Source organism: Petaurus breviceps, unplaced genomic scaffold, assembly GCF_028583685.1.
Source record: "Petaurus breviceps papuanus isolate PSGF00001 unplaced genomic scaffold, PetGlider_PUasm1.0 99, whole genome shotgun sequence".
NCBI lineage: Eukaryota > Metazoa > Chordata > Mammalia > Diprotodontia > Petauridae > Petaurus > Petaurus breviceps.
In genome coordinates, this window is record NW_027187465.1 from 9,754,331 (window position 1) to 9,770,427 (window position 16,097).

General features: G+C 46.1%; 2 protein-coding genes across 3 annotated transcripts in view; both read left to right on the forward strand.

Annotated features, from left to right (window-relative positions):
• The window catches only part of CORO1C (coronin 1C), a 544,511-nt gene that overhangs the window by 357,370 nt on the left and 171,044 nt on the right, over window positions 1-16,097 (forward strand). The gene's annotated exons all lie outside the window — the stretch shown is intronic.
• SSH1 (slingshot protein phosphatase 1) overlaps window positions 1-16,097 on the forward strand; it is a 101,790-nt gene that overhangs the window by 36,684 nt on the left and 49,009 nt on the right. The window contains exons 1-2 of one of the 2 annotated variants that reach the window (XM_069081519.1): window positions 2,462-2,738; window positions 12,528-12,631. In XM_069081519.1, coding sequence (XP_068937620.1) covers window positions 2,635-2,738; window positions 12,528-12,631 — 208 coding nt within the window. In that variant the 5' untranslated portion in view covers window positions 2,462-2,634. Of the gene's footprint in view, window positions 1-2,461; window positions 2,739-12,527; window positions 12,632-16,097 lie in introns of those variants that run through there. The other variant, XM_069081518.1, reaches the window with a different exon arrangement.

Below are 16,097 nucleotides of genomic sequence, written 5' to 3' on the forward strand. Positions count from 1 at the left end.
TTAGTCTTTCTTCTGGGTTTTTAATGACCCAGACTGTAATGGAGCTGAGGCCATCATTCTGAAGAATGGGCCAGGAGGCACGCTGCGGGAAGAGGGAAGGCACCGTGACTCCTCTGGGAGCTCCACTGGGGCCTCTCCATTATCTCGTGCTGCTCAATTACCTTGCAGTGCACTGATTTCCTAAGCCACCGAGGGACTTGATTGAACTGAACCCACAAAGATACCAGGAGACTGGTTGGAGAGGGTCACCATGACATAGTCAAAAGAGAACTGAGTTGGCAAGGAAGGAAGGAAGGAAGGAAGGAAGAAAGGAAGGAAGGGAGGGAGGGAGGGAAGAAAGAAGAAAGAAAAAAGGAAGGAAGGAAGGGAGGGAGGGAGGGAGGGAAGAAGGAAGAAAGAAAGAAAAAAGGAAGGAAGGAAAAGGAGGAAGGAAGGGAGGGAGGGAAGAAGGAAGAAAGGAGGGAAGGGAGGGAGGAAGGAAGGGAAGAAGGAAGAGAGGGAGGGAGGAAGGAAGGAAGAAAGGAAGGAAAAGGAGGAAGGAAGGAAAAGGAGGAAGGAAGGGAGGGAGGGAGGAAGGAAGAAAGGAGGGAAGGGAGGAAGGAAGGAAGGGAGGGAGGGAGGGAGGGAGGGAAGAAGGAAGAAAGGAAGAAAAAAGGAAGGAAGGAAAAGGAGAAGAAAAAATATCATGAAAGGAATGAAACTAGTTTTCCCCTCAGAGCCCCTGCTGAGGCTCCAGTCTCAGGCAACCGGACAGTGCATTAGATTCTTGCGTTCAGAATCAAGAGGACCCGAGTTCAAATGTAACCTCAGGCACTTACTAGCTGTTTGACTTGGTCAAGTCACTACCCCTGTTTGCCGGAGTTTGATCATCTGTAAAATAGGGATAATAGCAGCACCCGCCTCCCAGGGCTGCTAGCACTTGGCACGATGCCTGGCGCATAGTAGGTGTTTATATTTGTTTAGCTTTTTCCCCACTCAGTTGTTTTGAGTTGTGATGCTGTTATTATGTATTCAGTTGAACTCATTTGCATGATGTGTTTGCACACTTAAAGTCACTTGCCCTTTGCCAGTCCTAGTTATTCCAGAGCACAGAATGTTCCATTTCCTGTCTCTTCCTGGTCCTTTTAATTCTCTTTGTCTCAGTGCAAGTGGAAGCAGGTGCTCAGGGAAGTTAGTCAATTTGCTCCTTCAGCTCAGTTCATTTTGGCCAACGTGGAACCTAGAAAGTGGAACAGGCCTTCCTGGTCTAGTCCTCTCTTTTTCCAAAGACGACATGTGGAGATATGGTTGCCAAGGCAGGATTAGAACCCAGGGCTCCTGACTTTCTGGCCCCTCTGTCTTAGCTCTGAGTCATGAGCCGTGCTCTGTGTGCCCTTGACCAAGTTTGGACTCCATTAGTCAGAGGACTTTGAAGTGTCCAGCCCAGGGATGCTGTCACATCCAGGCAGCAGCTGTTAGTGGTGCTGGGGTTCGGTTTTTGGCTTTGAGCCGTTAGGGTTTTTTCCCCCTGAAAGTCCATTCATCGATATCTTTCTTGCTGCCCGTGAGTCACTTTGTGGGATGCTGAGCTAAAGATCTGCAGCCCCACAAGGAGCTTGGTTCACTTTGAAGGCGAGTGTTCCATCCGATCTGCCCATCTTTGTTTCCTGTGATATTGAACAAATATGATGGGAACGCATTTTATAAAATACAAAGCGCTTTAGGAATACTAAGTGGTAGACTCACTGGCAAAACGATGGGGATGGATTGTTATTCATAACTCAGAACATCAGATGTCCCGACAAGGACTAAGTCAGCTTAGAGCTTAGAATGTTAGAAATGAGCTCAGAATGTGAGAACATTAGACCATAAAACATTAGAGTGCAGCCCGTTAGAACTGAAATGGACCTCAGAATGTAGAATACTAGAACCCGGGCCGTCACAGCTGGAAGGGACCTTAGAACATGGGATATTAGGTCACAGAATGTTAGAACCCAAGCCAAATGTGACCTCAATGCCGCAGGTTCCCCACCCCTGACCTAGACTGTTAAAGCTGGAAGGATCCTTAGAACAGACTGTTAGACCATAGAATGTCATAACTCAGTCTGGATGGGATCAAGCTGGAAGGAACTTGGAACGTAGAATTCTAGAAAGAAGAACAAAGGTTAGACCAAAGAATGTTAGAAACCAGGTCCTTGGAAGGGACCTTTAATGATCAGCGAATTCAAACCTCTGTGTTATTCAGCAAGGCCCTTTTTACCTAAACGTGTCCAAATTGTTGGAGGATTTGCTTTTTGAGTCCCAGCTGTTTCTCTTCACTCCCCCCCCCCCCACCCAATATCCACTGAGCTGCTTCTAAGGCCAACAAAAAAAAAGTCTGTAGGAGGAAAGTGATTTGAGGAGCTCCAGCTGCCTGCCCCTCTCTGAATGGCCCTCTTTCATTAGGAAATGTCAGGACAAGTGCATTTTCAATCCCAGATAACAGGCGAAGCTGCCGTCCCCTGAGAGCCATTTGCCTCTCGGCAGGGAGGGTCTCCAGACCCCGGTCATCTTGGCTCCTGGCTGAGGAGCCAAGTGGACTGATTTCTGTCCTGATCTCGGGCCGGCTTTGTTGAGGGGAGTGGGGAGGAGAGCCCATCTGGAAGGATGTGAGGGATGTGCAGGCCCTCCGGGATGAGCCCCTTGAACCTGGCTGACTTCTGCCTCTCTCTGCAGCCAGCACCGCACCTCCACTCCCGGGAACTTCCCAGGCCCTGTCTGTACGTATGCACCTACCCCTCAGACCCTGTTTCCTGACTGGGACTGGCTTCTCGGAAGACTGGGCTGACATCCTGAGAGTTGGGGTTGGGGGAAGGATGGCTGCTGGGTTTTTCCTTTCTTTTTCTATAGCTTTTTGCTGATATTTGAGTTTCGTGTGTTTGTTAGAGAGGGCAGTGATGTGGGGTTGGAAAGCTTCTCCCCCTTGGGCAAGTCACTTAACCCCAGTTTGCCTCAGTTTCCTCATCTGTAAAAGGGGACAATACATCAACTATATTGAGGATCAAAAAGGATAAAAAATTGTAAAGCATTTAGCAATTATTGTTATTATTAAACTCAGGATGAGAGCTGTGAGTGGTCCAGAGACAGTATGGAGGAATGTAAACGCCCCTGACTCTGGAACCAGAGGCCTCAGGTTCCAATCTCTGCTTTGCCACCTACCCCCTGCTTAGGGCAGGTCACCTTCTTTGGGTCTCATCAGCAGAATGTGGGAGTTGAGCTGGACAGCTCAGAATCTACGATCCTCTTACAATATGGCGTGTCTTGGAGAGAGCAGGAGGGCAGAGGGGACCATTGCTGGATGCTCCCCCCACCGAGTTTTCACAGACAGTGAAATGAGAATGTTCTAGATGTATTTCCCTGAGTCTGGTGGGTTGTTTCAGATCATTGATGGGTGCAAACAAAAACCTCTCATGGGGGAGCTAGAGAAAAGATGTTAAGAGCTGGGCCAGTGAGTCTGTTTCTTTAGACAGGCCAGAGTTTTACACGTGTGTGCACATGTGCCTGTGTGCACACTCATATTCACATGGAGAAGACAAGGTAACAACATAGGGCCCTATCTAGTCCTCAGTTTCCCTCGCTGTAAAATGAGGAGGTCAGACAAGAAGGCTCTGAGGTCCTTTCCAACTTAGATATCAGCTTCTTTAGACAGTGTGTGTAGAGGAAAGATTTAGAATCAGAAGATGTAGGCACCTACCATATTGTTATTCCTTACTCCAGGGAAAAAGTCATGAAAAAGGCCTCTCTGGGCCTCAGTTTCCCTAACTATAAAATAATAATATTAAACTAGATGGATCCCAGGGTCCCTTCCAGCTCCATAACCCCATGAGGTGCAGTGGTGTTAGGGAGAGACATTGGGAAGCAGGAGCCAGGGCTAGGGTTGGGTGGTTCCTGATGACTTGAGTGGATTTGAGCAAATGCCTTGTCCTTTATGGGCCTCAGTTTCCTCATCTGTAAAAATGAAGGGATTGGGCTGAGAGGATGCCCACTCAGGTCGCTATCAGTGCATCAGAATAGGATAGAATAGTGCTTTACATCTGGAAGGAATGTCAGAGATCCTCTCATCCAGTGGCCTCATTTTACAGATAAGGAAACAGAGGCTCAGATCCACTTTCTGAATATATGGCAGAGGTTGTGGGTCGGTTTTTCCTCCAGCTCTTTTATGCAGATGTGTGTATGGCCGTTGGAGGCTCCTTCTTTTAAAGGTCCAGCTTGGCCACGAAGCCTTTGCCTTCACTCTGATTCCCCCTCCTCCCCTCCACATTCCCAGTCCCAGATGAAGATTATTGCTGCCCACTCTGCTGACCTCCCCAGCTTCCTCTGAGTCCCAGCTAAAATCCCACCTCCTACAGGAAGCCTGCCACAGCCCGTTTTAACCTCAGCGCCTCCCCTCTGTCCATTGTTTCATGTTTGTCCTGTATATAGCGTGCTTGGTATGTATTTTATTTGCATGTTGTCTTCCCCATTAGATTGTAAGCTGCTTGAGGACAAGGACTGTCTTTTATCTCAGTAATGTATCCTCAGCACTTAGAACAGTGCCTGGCCCATAGGGCACTTGATTGATTGATGAAAGATGAGAGATTTTGAACTGAAAGGCATTTCAGAAACCATGCAGCCCAGGCCCCTCATTTTACAGCTGAGGAAACTGAGGCCCAAAGAGGACAAGTGACTTGTCTAGAATTATACAACTGGTAAGCAACTGAGGTGGGATTTGAACCAGGCTCCATGCCTGACTCCAAGTCCAGCAGCACCTGCTCTAGGTTCTAACTGGTATGTGAGTGAGTCAGAATTGAATGGTCGCGGTCACAGACATGGCTGGGATCTCAGTGGTCACCTGTCTCCTCTAACCAGAATCCTCTCAGCTCATCCCCTACATTCATCCAGCTTGGTTTGTAGACCTCCAGGGAGGGGGACCCCGTGGGCTTTGGGACACGTCTCATTGTGAGCCTAAGCTCACCTCTGCAATTTCCTCCCATGACTTCTGGCTCTATCTCTGGGGCCAAGCCAAGCAAGACTGATTCCTCCTCCAGCCCTTGAAATTCTTGGGTTCTCAGAACACTGTCAGTCACCTCTAAGGTCAAGTTCATTTCTTTATACCTAGGGTCTCTGGTCCCCTTTACTTTCTAGGTATATTTGGCATTACTGGTTCTTTTCTCGGATTTCATCTGCTTTGAAATTATGGATGTGTCTTCTAACATTATACCTACCTTCTGTGTTATCTAGCTTGGTGTGTATGTACACAGAATCTGTTTTCTCCCTTTGTGTGTGTATGTGAGACAGATGAGGAGAGAGGGAGAGAGAGATAGAAACAGACAGGGAGAAAGAAAGAGTCAGAGAGAAAGAATGAATTATATATATCACAGAGAGAGAGAGAGAGAGAGGAGGAAAAGGAGGAGGGGGGGGAGAAAGAAGAGAGAATTTTATGTGTTACAGAGCTAGGGGAGTGTGGGCTATCAAAAGAATCCATTTTTCTTAAGAGACTCCATAAAAGGGTGCTTTGAAATCCTGATGAATTAAGTGACTGTTCTTCACTGGTAAGGGGAATTCTGTGACGATCCAAGTGTCCATCATGGTTGGGTCCATGCAGCCACTTAAGAAGCTGGTCCCCTTCGTGAGCACAGTGCTGAAAATCTGGGAAATAGGACATCATTGAGGTTGAGTGTCTTGTCCCAGAATCCTGTGGCTGACTGTTTTTTGCTTTTGTGTGGTTGGTCCATCCCCCTGAGCTCTCAAGATGGAGAGTGACCTCACAGCCTTTGGCTAATATGCTCTTCTGACTGCCTTGCCCTGTGAAACATTCTTACAGTAAGTGACTCTCATTGATTGTCCAGGAGAACAGAGGCAGCTGGTTAAAAGGCAGTGATCAATGAAGTCTGGTTGCCCTCCCACCAAAGGGAGGGGAGTACCCTATACTTACTGGGCTTGAGGTTGGAGCCCAGAGGGACCATCGGCTTTGGCACTGAGACACAATGGAAAGAACCCTGGATTTTTGGTCAGATAGCTGGGGTTCAGATCCCGTCTCTGCCACTGACTATGTTATCTTGGGGCAACTTGCTTGACCTCCCTGGGCCTCAGTTTCCATATCTGTCAAATGAGGGAAAGGGTTTGAATTAGATGACCTCTGAGGTCGTTTCCAGCACTAGAGCTGTGATCATGGGACAGAATGAGCTGATTCCTTTTGTGTTGTAACATTTCCTTTGGGGGATGGGGAAAGGAAGGGAGACAGTAATTTTTGTCCATGATTCACAAAGCAGAGGTCACTGAGAATGGTTATAGGGTTGGCCAGTTCCAATGGGCTAGGGGTTTTTTTTTTGGTTGTTTTTGAAAGTTCCAAACAAAAGAGATGGGTGTTGGATTGGAAAGCCTTCCCCTCCCCTCCCTTCTCTCCTTCCTTCCGCATGGATTTTGATGTGCCAGGAGCAGGCATGGAAGGATATTGTGTTCTCCTCAGGGCTCTGGAAGCCTTGTGACGGGGGTCCTGAGTGCCCAGTGTAGTCAGAGACCTGGGCTCTGAAGAAGACTTAATTCTGATGAACTTGACTATCCAATGCCAAAGAGAAATGGTAGGCAATTAGGGGAGAGAGAAGGGGAGAGACTGGTGGGGAAGGCCTGATGATGCGGAAATGAACCACTCTGAATATTAGTCATTCCAGATGGGGCTTGGAGATTTCTTTCTCACTCATAGGTGAGTGTGAGGCTGCAGAACAGGGAGGGTTTTTCATTTGCTCGTCCCTGTTTGAAGACTTTGGAAAATTTGGCGTTAACAGAGAGAGAAAAAGTGTAAGTAAAAGGGTGATGAATTGAGATAAAAGATACGGGTTCTAGTCCTGCTTTTATCACTGGTTTCATTGTGTGACCTTGGAGAAGTCCCTTCTACCCTCTGGGCCTTATTTTTTCCTGGGAAAAATGAAGAATGTTCACCCTCAAGTCTGATTTTCCTGGGTTTCAGTTTCCTCATGTGTCAAATGAGGGGTTGAACAAGTTATGGCCTCTGAGGTCCCTGAAATCAAATGAGATGATATTGGTAATGCACATAGTAGGTGTTTAAAAATGCCTGTTCTCATCACTTCCCTAGATCGACAAACCCGTGACCTGTGCTGACTTTGTGATTCCTGTGAGTGTTTGGAAATGGATGGTACACTGGGGAAAGGTGTTACTGTGGACCATGGCCTCAAAGAACCAAAGATTTAGGTAGAAGGGAGGGCTTTCCTTCTAGAGGCTGCCTACTTCAGCCTCTTCATTTTCCAGGGGAGGGAACCAAGGCTCAAAGACTTGCCCATGGTCACATAGTATCACAAGTGGGATTTCATAGGACAATAGATTCAGAGCTGGGTGGGGCTGGAAGACCCTCTCATCCAACTCCCTTGTTTGGCAGATAAGGAAACTGAGGCCCAGGGAGGTTGGTGGCTTGCCTCACCACCAGTCTTTTTACTCTGGTTTCCCTGACTCCAGGGCCAGCATGCTATTTCTTGATTATACCCTGAGGTTATTTTCATGTCTAGAATGATACCAGTTACCTAGAATAATTCAGGGGCCATTTCAGTGTTTCTTGAATAGAGAAGATTTGTTTAATCCAGACCTGTTTTTTTATCCCAGTGGAGAAATGAGTTCCTAAATGATTTATTGGCCTGGGTTCACCTGGGAAGGATGGATCAGAGGCAGGGCTTCTAACCCAGAACCAGCCCTTAGTCCACTAGCCTTCGCCATCTTGGTGTACTCTTACTGTTTATACCCATAATAAGTTTGATTTCAATAATTTTGGAGGGTTCAGTTTGGATCTAACTTTGTAGCCTTAGGGCTAGAGATGGAAGGGGGATCTCTTCTCGTCTAATCTGGCCCTGAAGCGTGACCACCCTAAAAAGCGTCAGTGATGAGTCATGATTGATGACTTCTGATGATGGAGAACAGGCTTCCTTCCCGCCTGCCTCCTCCCCAATCCAAGCAGCTCTTGCCCCTCAGGAATTTATAACCTACTATGGAAGGTGGGGTGGGATGGAGGGGGCTCACATGTATGTTGTCATTTTTCAGTCATCTCCAACTCTCCCTGACCCCATTTGAGTTTTTCTTGGCAGAGATACTGGAGTCGTTTGCCATTTCCTTCTCCAGCTCATTTTACAGATGAGGAAACTGAGGTAAACAGGGTGAAGTGACTTGTCCAAGGTCACATACCTAGTAAGTGTCTGAGGCCAGATTTGTACTCAGGAAGATGAGTCTTCCTGACTCCGGGCTAACAGTCTATCCTTTGCAGCACCTGCTATATATAAAAATCTATAGAAAATAAAGCCAAGTAATTTCAGGATGCGTGGAATGCTAACAAGTGGGGGAATCCCCCAAGGCCTTCTAGAGGTGATGCTGGAGCTGAACTTAGAGGGAGCTGGGGATTCTGAGGTGGAGGTGAGGAGGGAGAGCATTCCAGGCATGGGGAGGCAGGAGAGTAAGGAGGCCCATTTGGCTCAACCAGAGAGTGTGTGAGTAAGAGTAATAGTAATACTCATAATAACCAGCATTTACATGGTGCATACTGTGTGCCAGAAACTGGGATGTGAACATTTTATAATTATCTCGTTTGAGCTTCACAGCAATCCTGGGATGTAGGTGCTGTTATCATCCCCATTTTACAGGTGAGGAAACTGAGGCAGGCAGTGGAAAAGTGACTTGCCCAGGGTCACACAGCTAGTAAGTTGTCTGAGGTTGGATTTGAACTCACAAAACTGAGTCTTCCTGTCTCCAGGCCTGGCGCTCTATCTGCTAATATACAGGAAGCTTTGATTGACTTGGAGCAGGTGGTGAAGGGCTTTAAATGCCAAAAGGAACCACAGAAGCTTCTTGAGGCTTAGCTAATGGCAGCCTCCTCTCTCTAGCCCTTGAAAGTTTACAAAGCACTTTATTGAAGAATAAGAAGAAGAAAAAAGACACAACCCTGGAATTCAAGGTCATGTGAGTGTGTTTATTCCCATTTTATAGATGAGAAAGGAAGCTGAGGCTCATAGTAGAACATGTCCGAAGTCTGACAGATAGTGTCAAAGGGGGTCTAGGTTTCCTGGCCCCAAGCATCATGTTCTTCTCCCTCCACCCCACAACTTCTGTTCATTCTTAGAATTCAGGTCTTTTTTTTTTAAGTGTCTGTCTTTGTGGAAGCCTTGGGATGGAAAGAACTCCTTGTCCTTTTTAAATGGCTGGAGCTTTCTTTATCTCTCCCTTGGGGAGGCAACTGGGCCCACAAAGAGGGGCCAAAGACTCTTCTTCCAAGATTTCCCTGCTTAAGCAATCCAAAATGGAGCCCACCCTTAGGGAGGCTGCTGGGGTGGGAGAGGAGAAGGAGACTGTTCATCTCCAGCAGTGAGACCTTCTGTATGGCAACTTGTCTGTGCTATGGAGCACCCTGTCTTATGAATAGCGAGGTCCAGCTGCAGCCAAGGGCTCTCTGTCCCCTTATGTAGAATCATGTAATGAGCTGGGAGGGTCCTTAGAACAGGGAGTGTCAGGGCTGGGAAAGGCCTTAGAATTGGGGGTGTCAGAGCTGAGAGAAGCTTTAGAACGGGGAATGTCAGAGCCAGAAGGGGCCTTAGAACAAGGATTGTCATTGTTTTGTCTGCTTAAATAGAGAAGGATTTTTGGTGCTGGAGTTACCAGGGCCCTCAGCAAATCCACAAAGAGTCTTCCCTTTCCTTTGTGTTCTGCTCATTTATTGTTTTCTTCTAACATTAGTCCTCATTAACTAAATAAGCATCCAATAAAAGCAACATAAAAATAATTAGGCAGAAACATATAAGTACCAATCACATGTTTGTTTTCAAAACATATCTGTTAACCTAAAAAAGAAAAAATAATTTAAAAAAATTATCCAGCCTACAAAAAAAAACAAAAAAGAACAGGAACAGAGCTGGTGGGGGCCTCAGAACAGGGGATGTCAGAGGTGGTGAAGCATACAGCAAACTCTCTTTGCACATAGGTATCTTTATATCTACTGAAATTCCAATTCTCTGTCTAAATTCTTCACCTGAAGCTTTACATAGACCAGTTTATAACCTAAGACTCAGCTGAAAAGCTGACCTTAAGCTGGCTATTTCCCAGAGGCCACTTGAGCTTTGGGCCCCTGGCCTGATGAGGAAAGCTTCAGGCTGCGCTCACAGCTGCCCCTGCATGAGGCCTTTCTGGCCCTCAAGCCGATGGGGTCCCCCCCTCCACCAAATTACATTGTATATAGTTTCTTGTATATCCTTATCTGGGTGCAGTTAACCAATAAACATTATTAAGCACCTGCTGTATGCCAGACACTGTGCCAAGCTCTGGACTTACCAGCTTCCCCCTTAGAGTGTGAGGGCCAGGCCCACCTCATTTTTGTACATCTGTCCTCAGCGTCTAGCACAATTACAGGTAGCTAGTAGGCCCTTAATAAATGCTTGTTGATTGATTGTGTCTGGGGACCTCGGTTTCAGTGCTGGCCTTACTGGTGGTCTCTTGGGGGCTCATGCAAGCATGGAGCTTACATTTTAACAGGGATGACAACAAGGACATATCAACAGCTGGGTGGCACTGTGAATAGAGCACCGGACCTGGAGTCAGAAGGACCTGAATTCAAATCCAGCCTCAGACACTTGACACTTAGTAGCTGTGTGACCTTTGGCAAGTCATTTAACCGCAATAGCCTTGCAAAAACAAAAAACCCAACCACTCTCCCCCCAAAAAGAAATGCATACAGTATCAGTGTAGACAGAGTAAATCAGTACAAATATATACAAAGTGGTCCAGTAGGCCCTGCTTTGCTTCTGACTCCCCAGACTTTTCCACATCTGGCCCAGCCGCCTCCACACCCTGGAGATGCCCCTGCCCCTGAAGGTCCTTCCCAGATGGTATCCAGGCCATCCACATTCACTTTTCTCCCAGCTCTGCTCCTGACTTCCATGCATATTTTTCTCCCCTTTTCCCTTTTCCTCAGCTTCTCCATCTATTATATTACAGATGTGGGCTCTCTGGCATCTCAAGCCCCTTGCAGTTCCAAAGTGACAATGACCAATCAGGGAGATGAGCTGGCTTGTCATCCCAAAGCTTGCAAACAACTTCCAGCTTTATGAGACAAAGCCCGATCCCATTGTATGTTTGGGAACACAGATGGGCTCAGATTTGGGGATGAGGATCATAGGGTCAGTAATTTGCAGCATCTTGGGTCCAGATGGGGAAACTGAGACCCAGAGAGGTTGGGGTTTGCCCAGGATTACACAGGTAGTCAAGCATCTCGTATGGGATTTGAACTCAGGTCCTTTGCCTTCCGAGCTAGCCCTCTTGCCAATGTACATTCTGCCCTACTGTTTTGTTTCTGTGATCTTGTAAGAGCCTAGTCCTGGGTTCCATAAGTTAGATGGGACATCCCAGTCCCAAAAGGAATTATTTCATTTGTTGTATTTGTGTCTGTAGTGCCAGGCACATAGTAGGTACATAAAGGAGAAGGGAATAGACATTTGCATAGCCCCTACTGTGTGCTACAGAGATGACCTCATTTGATCCACCTGGGGAGGTAGATGCTAATATCTCCATTTTACAGATAGGGAAACTGAGGCAGACAGCAGGAAGTGACTTGCCCAGGGTCACATAGCTAATAAGTGTCTGAGGCCAGATTTGAACTCAGGTCTTCCTGACACCAGGCCTGGTTGCCTAGTATATATTACATGCGTTATACTTGACAACATCAATAATATGAAAGTAACAGAATAACTTGCATTTATATAGTGCTTTAGATTTACGAAGTACCTTAAAAAGATCATATCATTTGATCCTCACAAACCTCCCTGGGAGGGGGGTGCTATTATCTCCATTTTATAGATGGGGAAACAGGCAGACAGGTGCAGTGACTTGCACAGGGTCACACAGCTAGTATCTTTGAGATTCCAAGTCTTGTCCTCTCTCCACAGCGTCATCTAACTCCATAATAAATTGATTAATTTCCCATAACAACATCAACAATTCCCCAAGGTCGCTAGACTTGAACCCAGGTCCTCTGACTCCAAATTGACTACTTGGCTCATACCTCAATTCCTCCCAGTGACATGAGACGACAACCTGGAAAGTCTAGAACCAGGCAGCTCAGCCCTAGCACCCACCAGTCCATGACACCTTTAGCTAAATGGTACAATAGGGAAAGAGCTGAGCTTAGATCAGGAGATGCAAGTTCAAATCCCAACTATTCTCCTGACTTACTAACTAGGTGACCTTGGGCAGGTGGTGAGCCATTTCTGAGCCTCAGTTTCTTCACCATGAGGATGCGAAATACTTGTGTTCTCGACCACATACGCAGTTCTGAGGCTCATATGCAGTTAATGGATGGAAAAGATGTTTAGGTATTCTCTAAACTTGGGCTATTATTAGGTGGGAGAGAAGGGAGGGACGTTGTCCTGGAAGGTTGGGCCTGGGCTGTGGATCTTTCCTTTGTAGGCATTCCCCTGCAGCGGCACCAGGGCTGTGTTTTAGGACAGATTGACTAATTACAGTGGTGGGTTTTTTTTTATGCCTTCCAGCCTCAGTGAGAGTTTTTTCATGGTGAAAGGCGCTGCTCTCTTCCTACAACAGGGAAACAACCCCCAAGGACCTCGGAGCCTCCAGCAGCCCCACAAGCACGCAGGTGAGTGATCAGCCTCAGGCCATCATTGTTCCTCTGCCTCCCCAGATACTCACATGGTCTGTGGGATCCTAGCTAAGAGGCCGTCTGGTCCAAGGTCTCCTTTTATGGAGGAGGAACCTCACAGGGTCATTTGTCACAGGGAGTATCAGAGGCCAGAGCTGAACTCGGGTCGTCCAGATGCCAGCTCCATTTCTCTCCATTGCCTCACCTCATTGAATTAGATGAAAGTCTCATGATGCTAGGAACCAATGATTTGCCCAGGGTCACCGACTTTTTTTTGTTTTTTTGCTTTTTTGGAGAGGGGAATGCAGGGCAATTGGGGTTAAATGACTTGCCCAAGATTACACAGCTAGTAAGTTTTAAGTGTCTGAGGCCAGATTTGAACTCAGATCCTCCCGACTCCAGGGCAGATGCTCTATTCACTGCTACCTAGCCGCCCCAAGGTCACTGACTTTTAATCTGCCCTCTTTCCAATGCATCACAAAATAGCCAGGAGAAGTGTTTAAGTGGCCCAATGGGTAGAGTGCAAGACCTAGAGTCGGGAAGTTCTTTTTTAAATTAATTAATGAATTAATTTTTGGTTTGCAGTGTTTGCTTTTATAAGAACTTGAGCTCTAAATCCCCCCCTTCCTCCCCTCCCCAAGATAGCATACAATCTGATATAGGCTCTACATGTATGATCATATTAAACATATTTCCACATTAGTCATGTTGTGAAAGAAGAATCAGAGCAAAAGGGAAAAACCACGAGAAAGAAAAAACAAAAACCAAAAAAATTAGTCTGCTTCGATCTGCATTCAGACTCCATAGTTCTTCCTCTGGATGTGGATGGCATTTGCCGTCATGAGTCTCTTGGAGTTGTCTTAGAACTCTGCATTGCTGAGAAGAGCTACGTCCATCAAAGTTGGTCATTGCACAGCGTTCTGGTTCTGCTCACTTCACTCAGTATCAGTTCATGCAAATCTTTCCAGGCTTTTTTGAAGCCCGCCTGCTCACCTTTTCTTATGAAACAGTAGAATTCCATTCATATTAGAGTCAGGAAGCTCTGAGTTCAAGTGCAGCCTCAGACACTTACTAGCTGTGTTACCTTAAGCAAGTCACTTAACCTCTATCTGCCTCTGTTTCCTCATCTGTAAAATGGGGACAGTGATAGTGCTACTATCCATTGTTATGAGAATCAGCATTTGTAAAGTGTTTTGTAAACCTTAAAGGCTTTAAAAAAATGCCATCTATTATTATTTAGTCTTGATGTCAGGAAAACTTTCTAAGGAGGCTGTTGTCCCCAAGTGCATCAGACTGCCTGGGTTGGTAGTGAGGATTTTTGTTGGGATACAAGTAGCCTCCTTTGTGACCAAAGTCCAGTCAACTGAGAATGGCCATAAGCCTGGAATCCATAGGCTCATGGTCTGTTCTCTTCTCTCCCTTTGACTTACGGAACCAAGGGTCAACTCACTTTGTGGAAAGAGGGCTGGAGACCTTGAGGGCACCCAAGGAATCCCATGGTGGGGGCACACTGCAGAGCTCTGTATGCCTGTTACTTAGTAAACACCTCAGAATAACAAAGTCCAAGTGTGGGGATCAGGCTCAGGCTGGGATTTCCATCTGTCAGCACTTCCATAAATCAGCCAACAGCCCAATGAAAGAATTTTATCCATATGGAAAATATCCCTTGCGTAAAACCACTTGTCAAGCAGGGGGCTGGGCAGAAGTGGGCAATTCATATTTAGTTTTTATCCCACTTCACCCTAGAATTTTTTGAATTGCAGCCATCAGTAGTCATTTCCACTGAATTTAAGGGTTATAAGGTGGAGGTGAGGCTGGGGCCTGACTCTGGTTAAGGAATAGGTGAGGGTGCTTGCTTGTGGTCATCCAAGGGTAGCTAGAAGTGAGCCAAAAGCTTCATGGCATTGGCACAATAACAAGATAGCTGCATTTGCAGTCAGGAAGGTCTCGGTTTGACTCCAACCCAATACACAAGGGTCACCATGAACAAGTTACTTCACTTTTATGGGTCTCAGTATCCTCATCTGTAAAATGAAAAGGAAGGACTGTATGACCCTTGAAAGGCCCCTTCCAGCCTACTTATTCTTTGGCACTAAATCTTATAATTCTGGGAGGTATCATTACAGCTTGAGGCCTTGTAGCGTGCGATTTCTTTGTGTTTCCTTTGAAGCAAAAAATGACACTTGAATATCCTGTATGAACTTGAAAGGTAACGTGGCAGAGAGGGTAGAGGGCACAAGACTTATAGTCTGGAGAACCTGAGTTCCAGTCCTGCCTCAGCCACTTGCAAGCCTGGACAAATCACTTAACATGACTGGGCCTCAGTTTCCTTATCTGCAAAATGGGAGAGGAATTTGGGCTCAGTGGTCTGTAAGGTACTTTCTAGCTCTAAATCCATAATCCTATGCTTCCCATTCTTGAATACCTTACAGTACTTCCCTTGTACCTCTTTCTACTTATAATATATATTGGAGCATTAAAATTATTACTTGTGCTTTCTTGCCCTGACATTTACATCATCTACATATATATGTATGTGTCTTCATTCATATATACATTTACATGTATACATATATGTATTGTGTGTGTATATATACACTGTATATGTGTGTACATGTAAATGGCATTAAGACTTTTGGAAAATATATAGATACCTATCCATGTATGCTTCAATATATGGGGGGACAGAAGGAGGTGTCTTTGTGTACAGGCTAGCCCCAAAGTCAAAAGAGAGCTTTAATTCTTAATAATATTAACAGCTAATATTTATATAGCACTTCCTGTGTACCAAGTACTGTGCTAAATGCTTTACACTTATTATCTCATTTGATCCTCTCAGCAACCCTGGGGAGGGTTGATGCTATTATTATCCCTATTTTAAAGTTGAGGAAACTGAGGCAAACAGGGTTAAGTGACTTGCCCAGGGTCATGCAGCTTATAAGTGTCTGAGGCCAGATTTGAACATAGGAAGGTGAGTCTTCCTAACTCCAGGTGCTCTGTGCACTGTGGCACCACCTAGCCACCCCTTGGACATACAAAGACAAAACTAAAAATAATCCCAGCCTTGAGGGAGCTGACTTTCTTCTCAGCCTATAAACAGAGGATAGAATCATAGATTTACAGTTAGCAGGGAACTTAGGGCCATCAAGTCCAATCTCCTCTTTTTGGGGAAACTGAGCCCCAAAGACTTGAATGATATGCCCAGGGTTACAAAAGTTCCTGGTGAGGTCCCACTCTGATGAGGAGGGAGAAAGTGACAGATCAATCAGGGAGGACTCCCTGCAGGAGGCAGCATGTGTGTGCCAAGCCTTGGAGGAAACTAGGGAGATTCTTGGAAGGAGAGCATTTCTAGAATGGGAAATGAGATATGTACATTAGTAGTGGTGCTACATTTGTTGAACTCTTGGTGAACAGCGCTCTCTCTCTCTCTCTCTCTCTCTCTCTCTCTCTCTCTCTCTCTCTC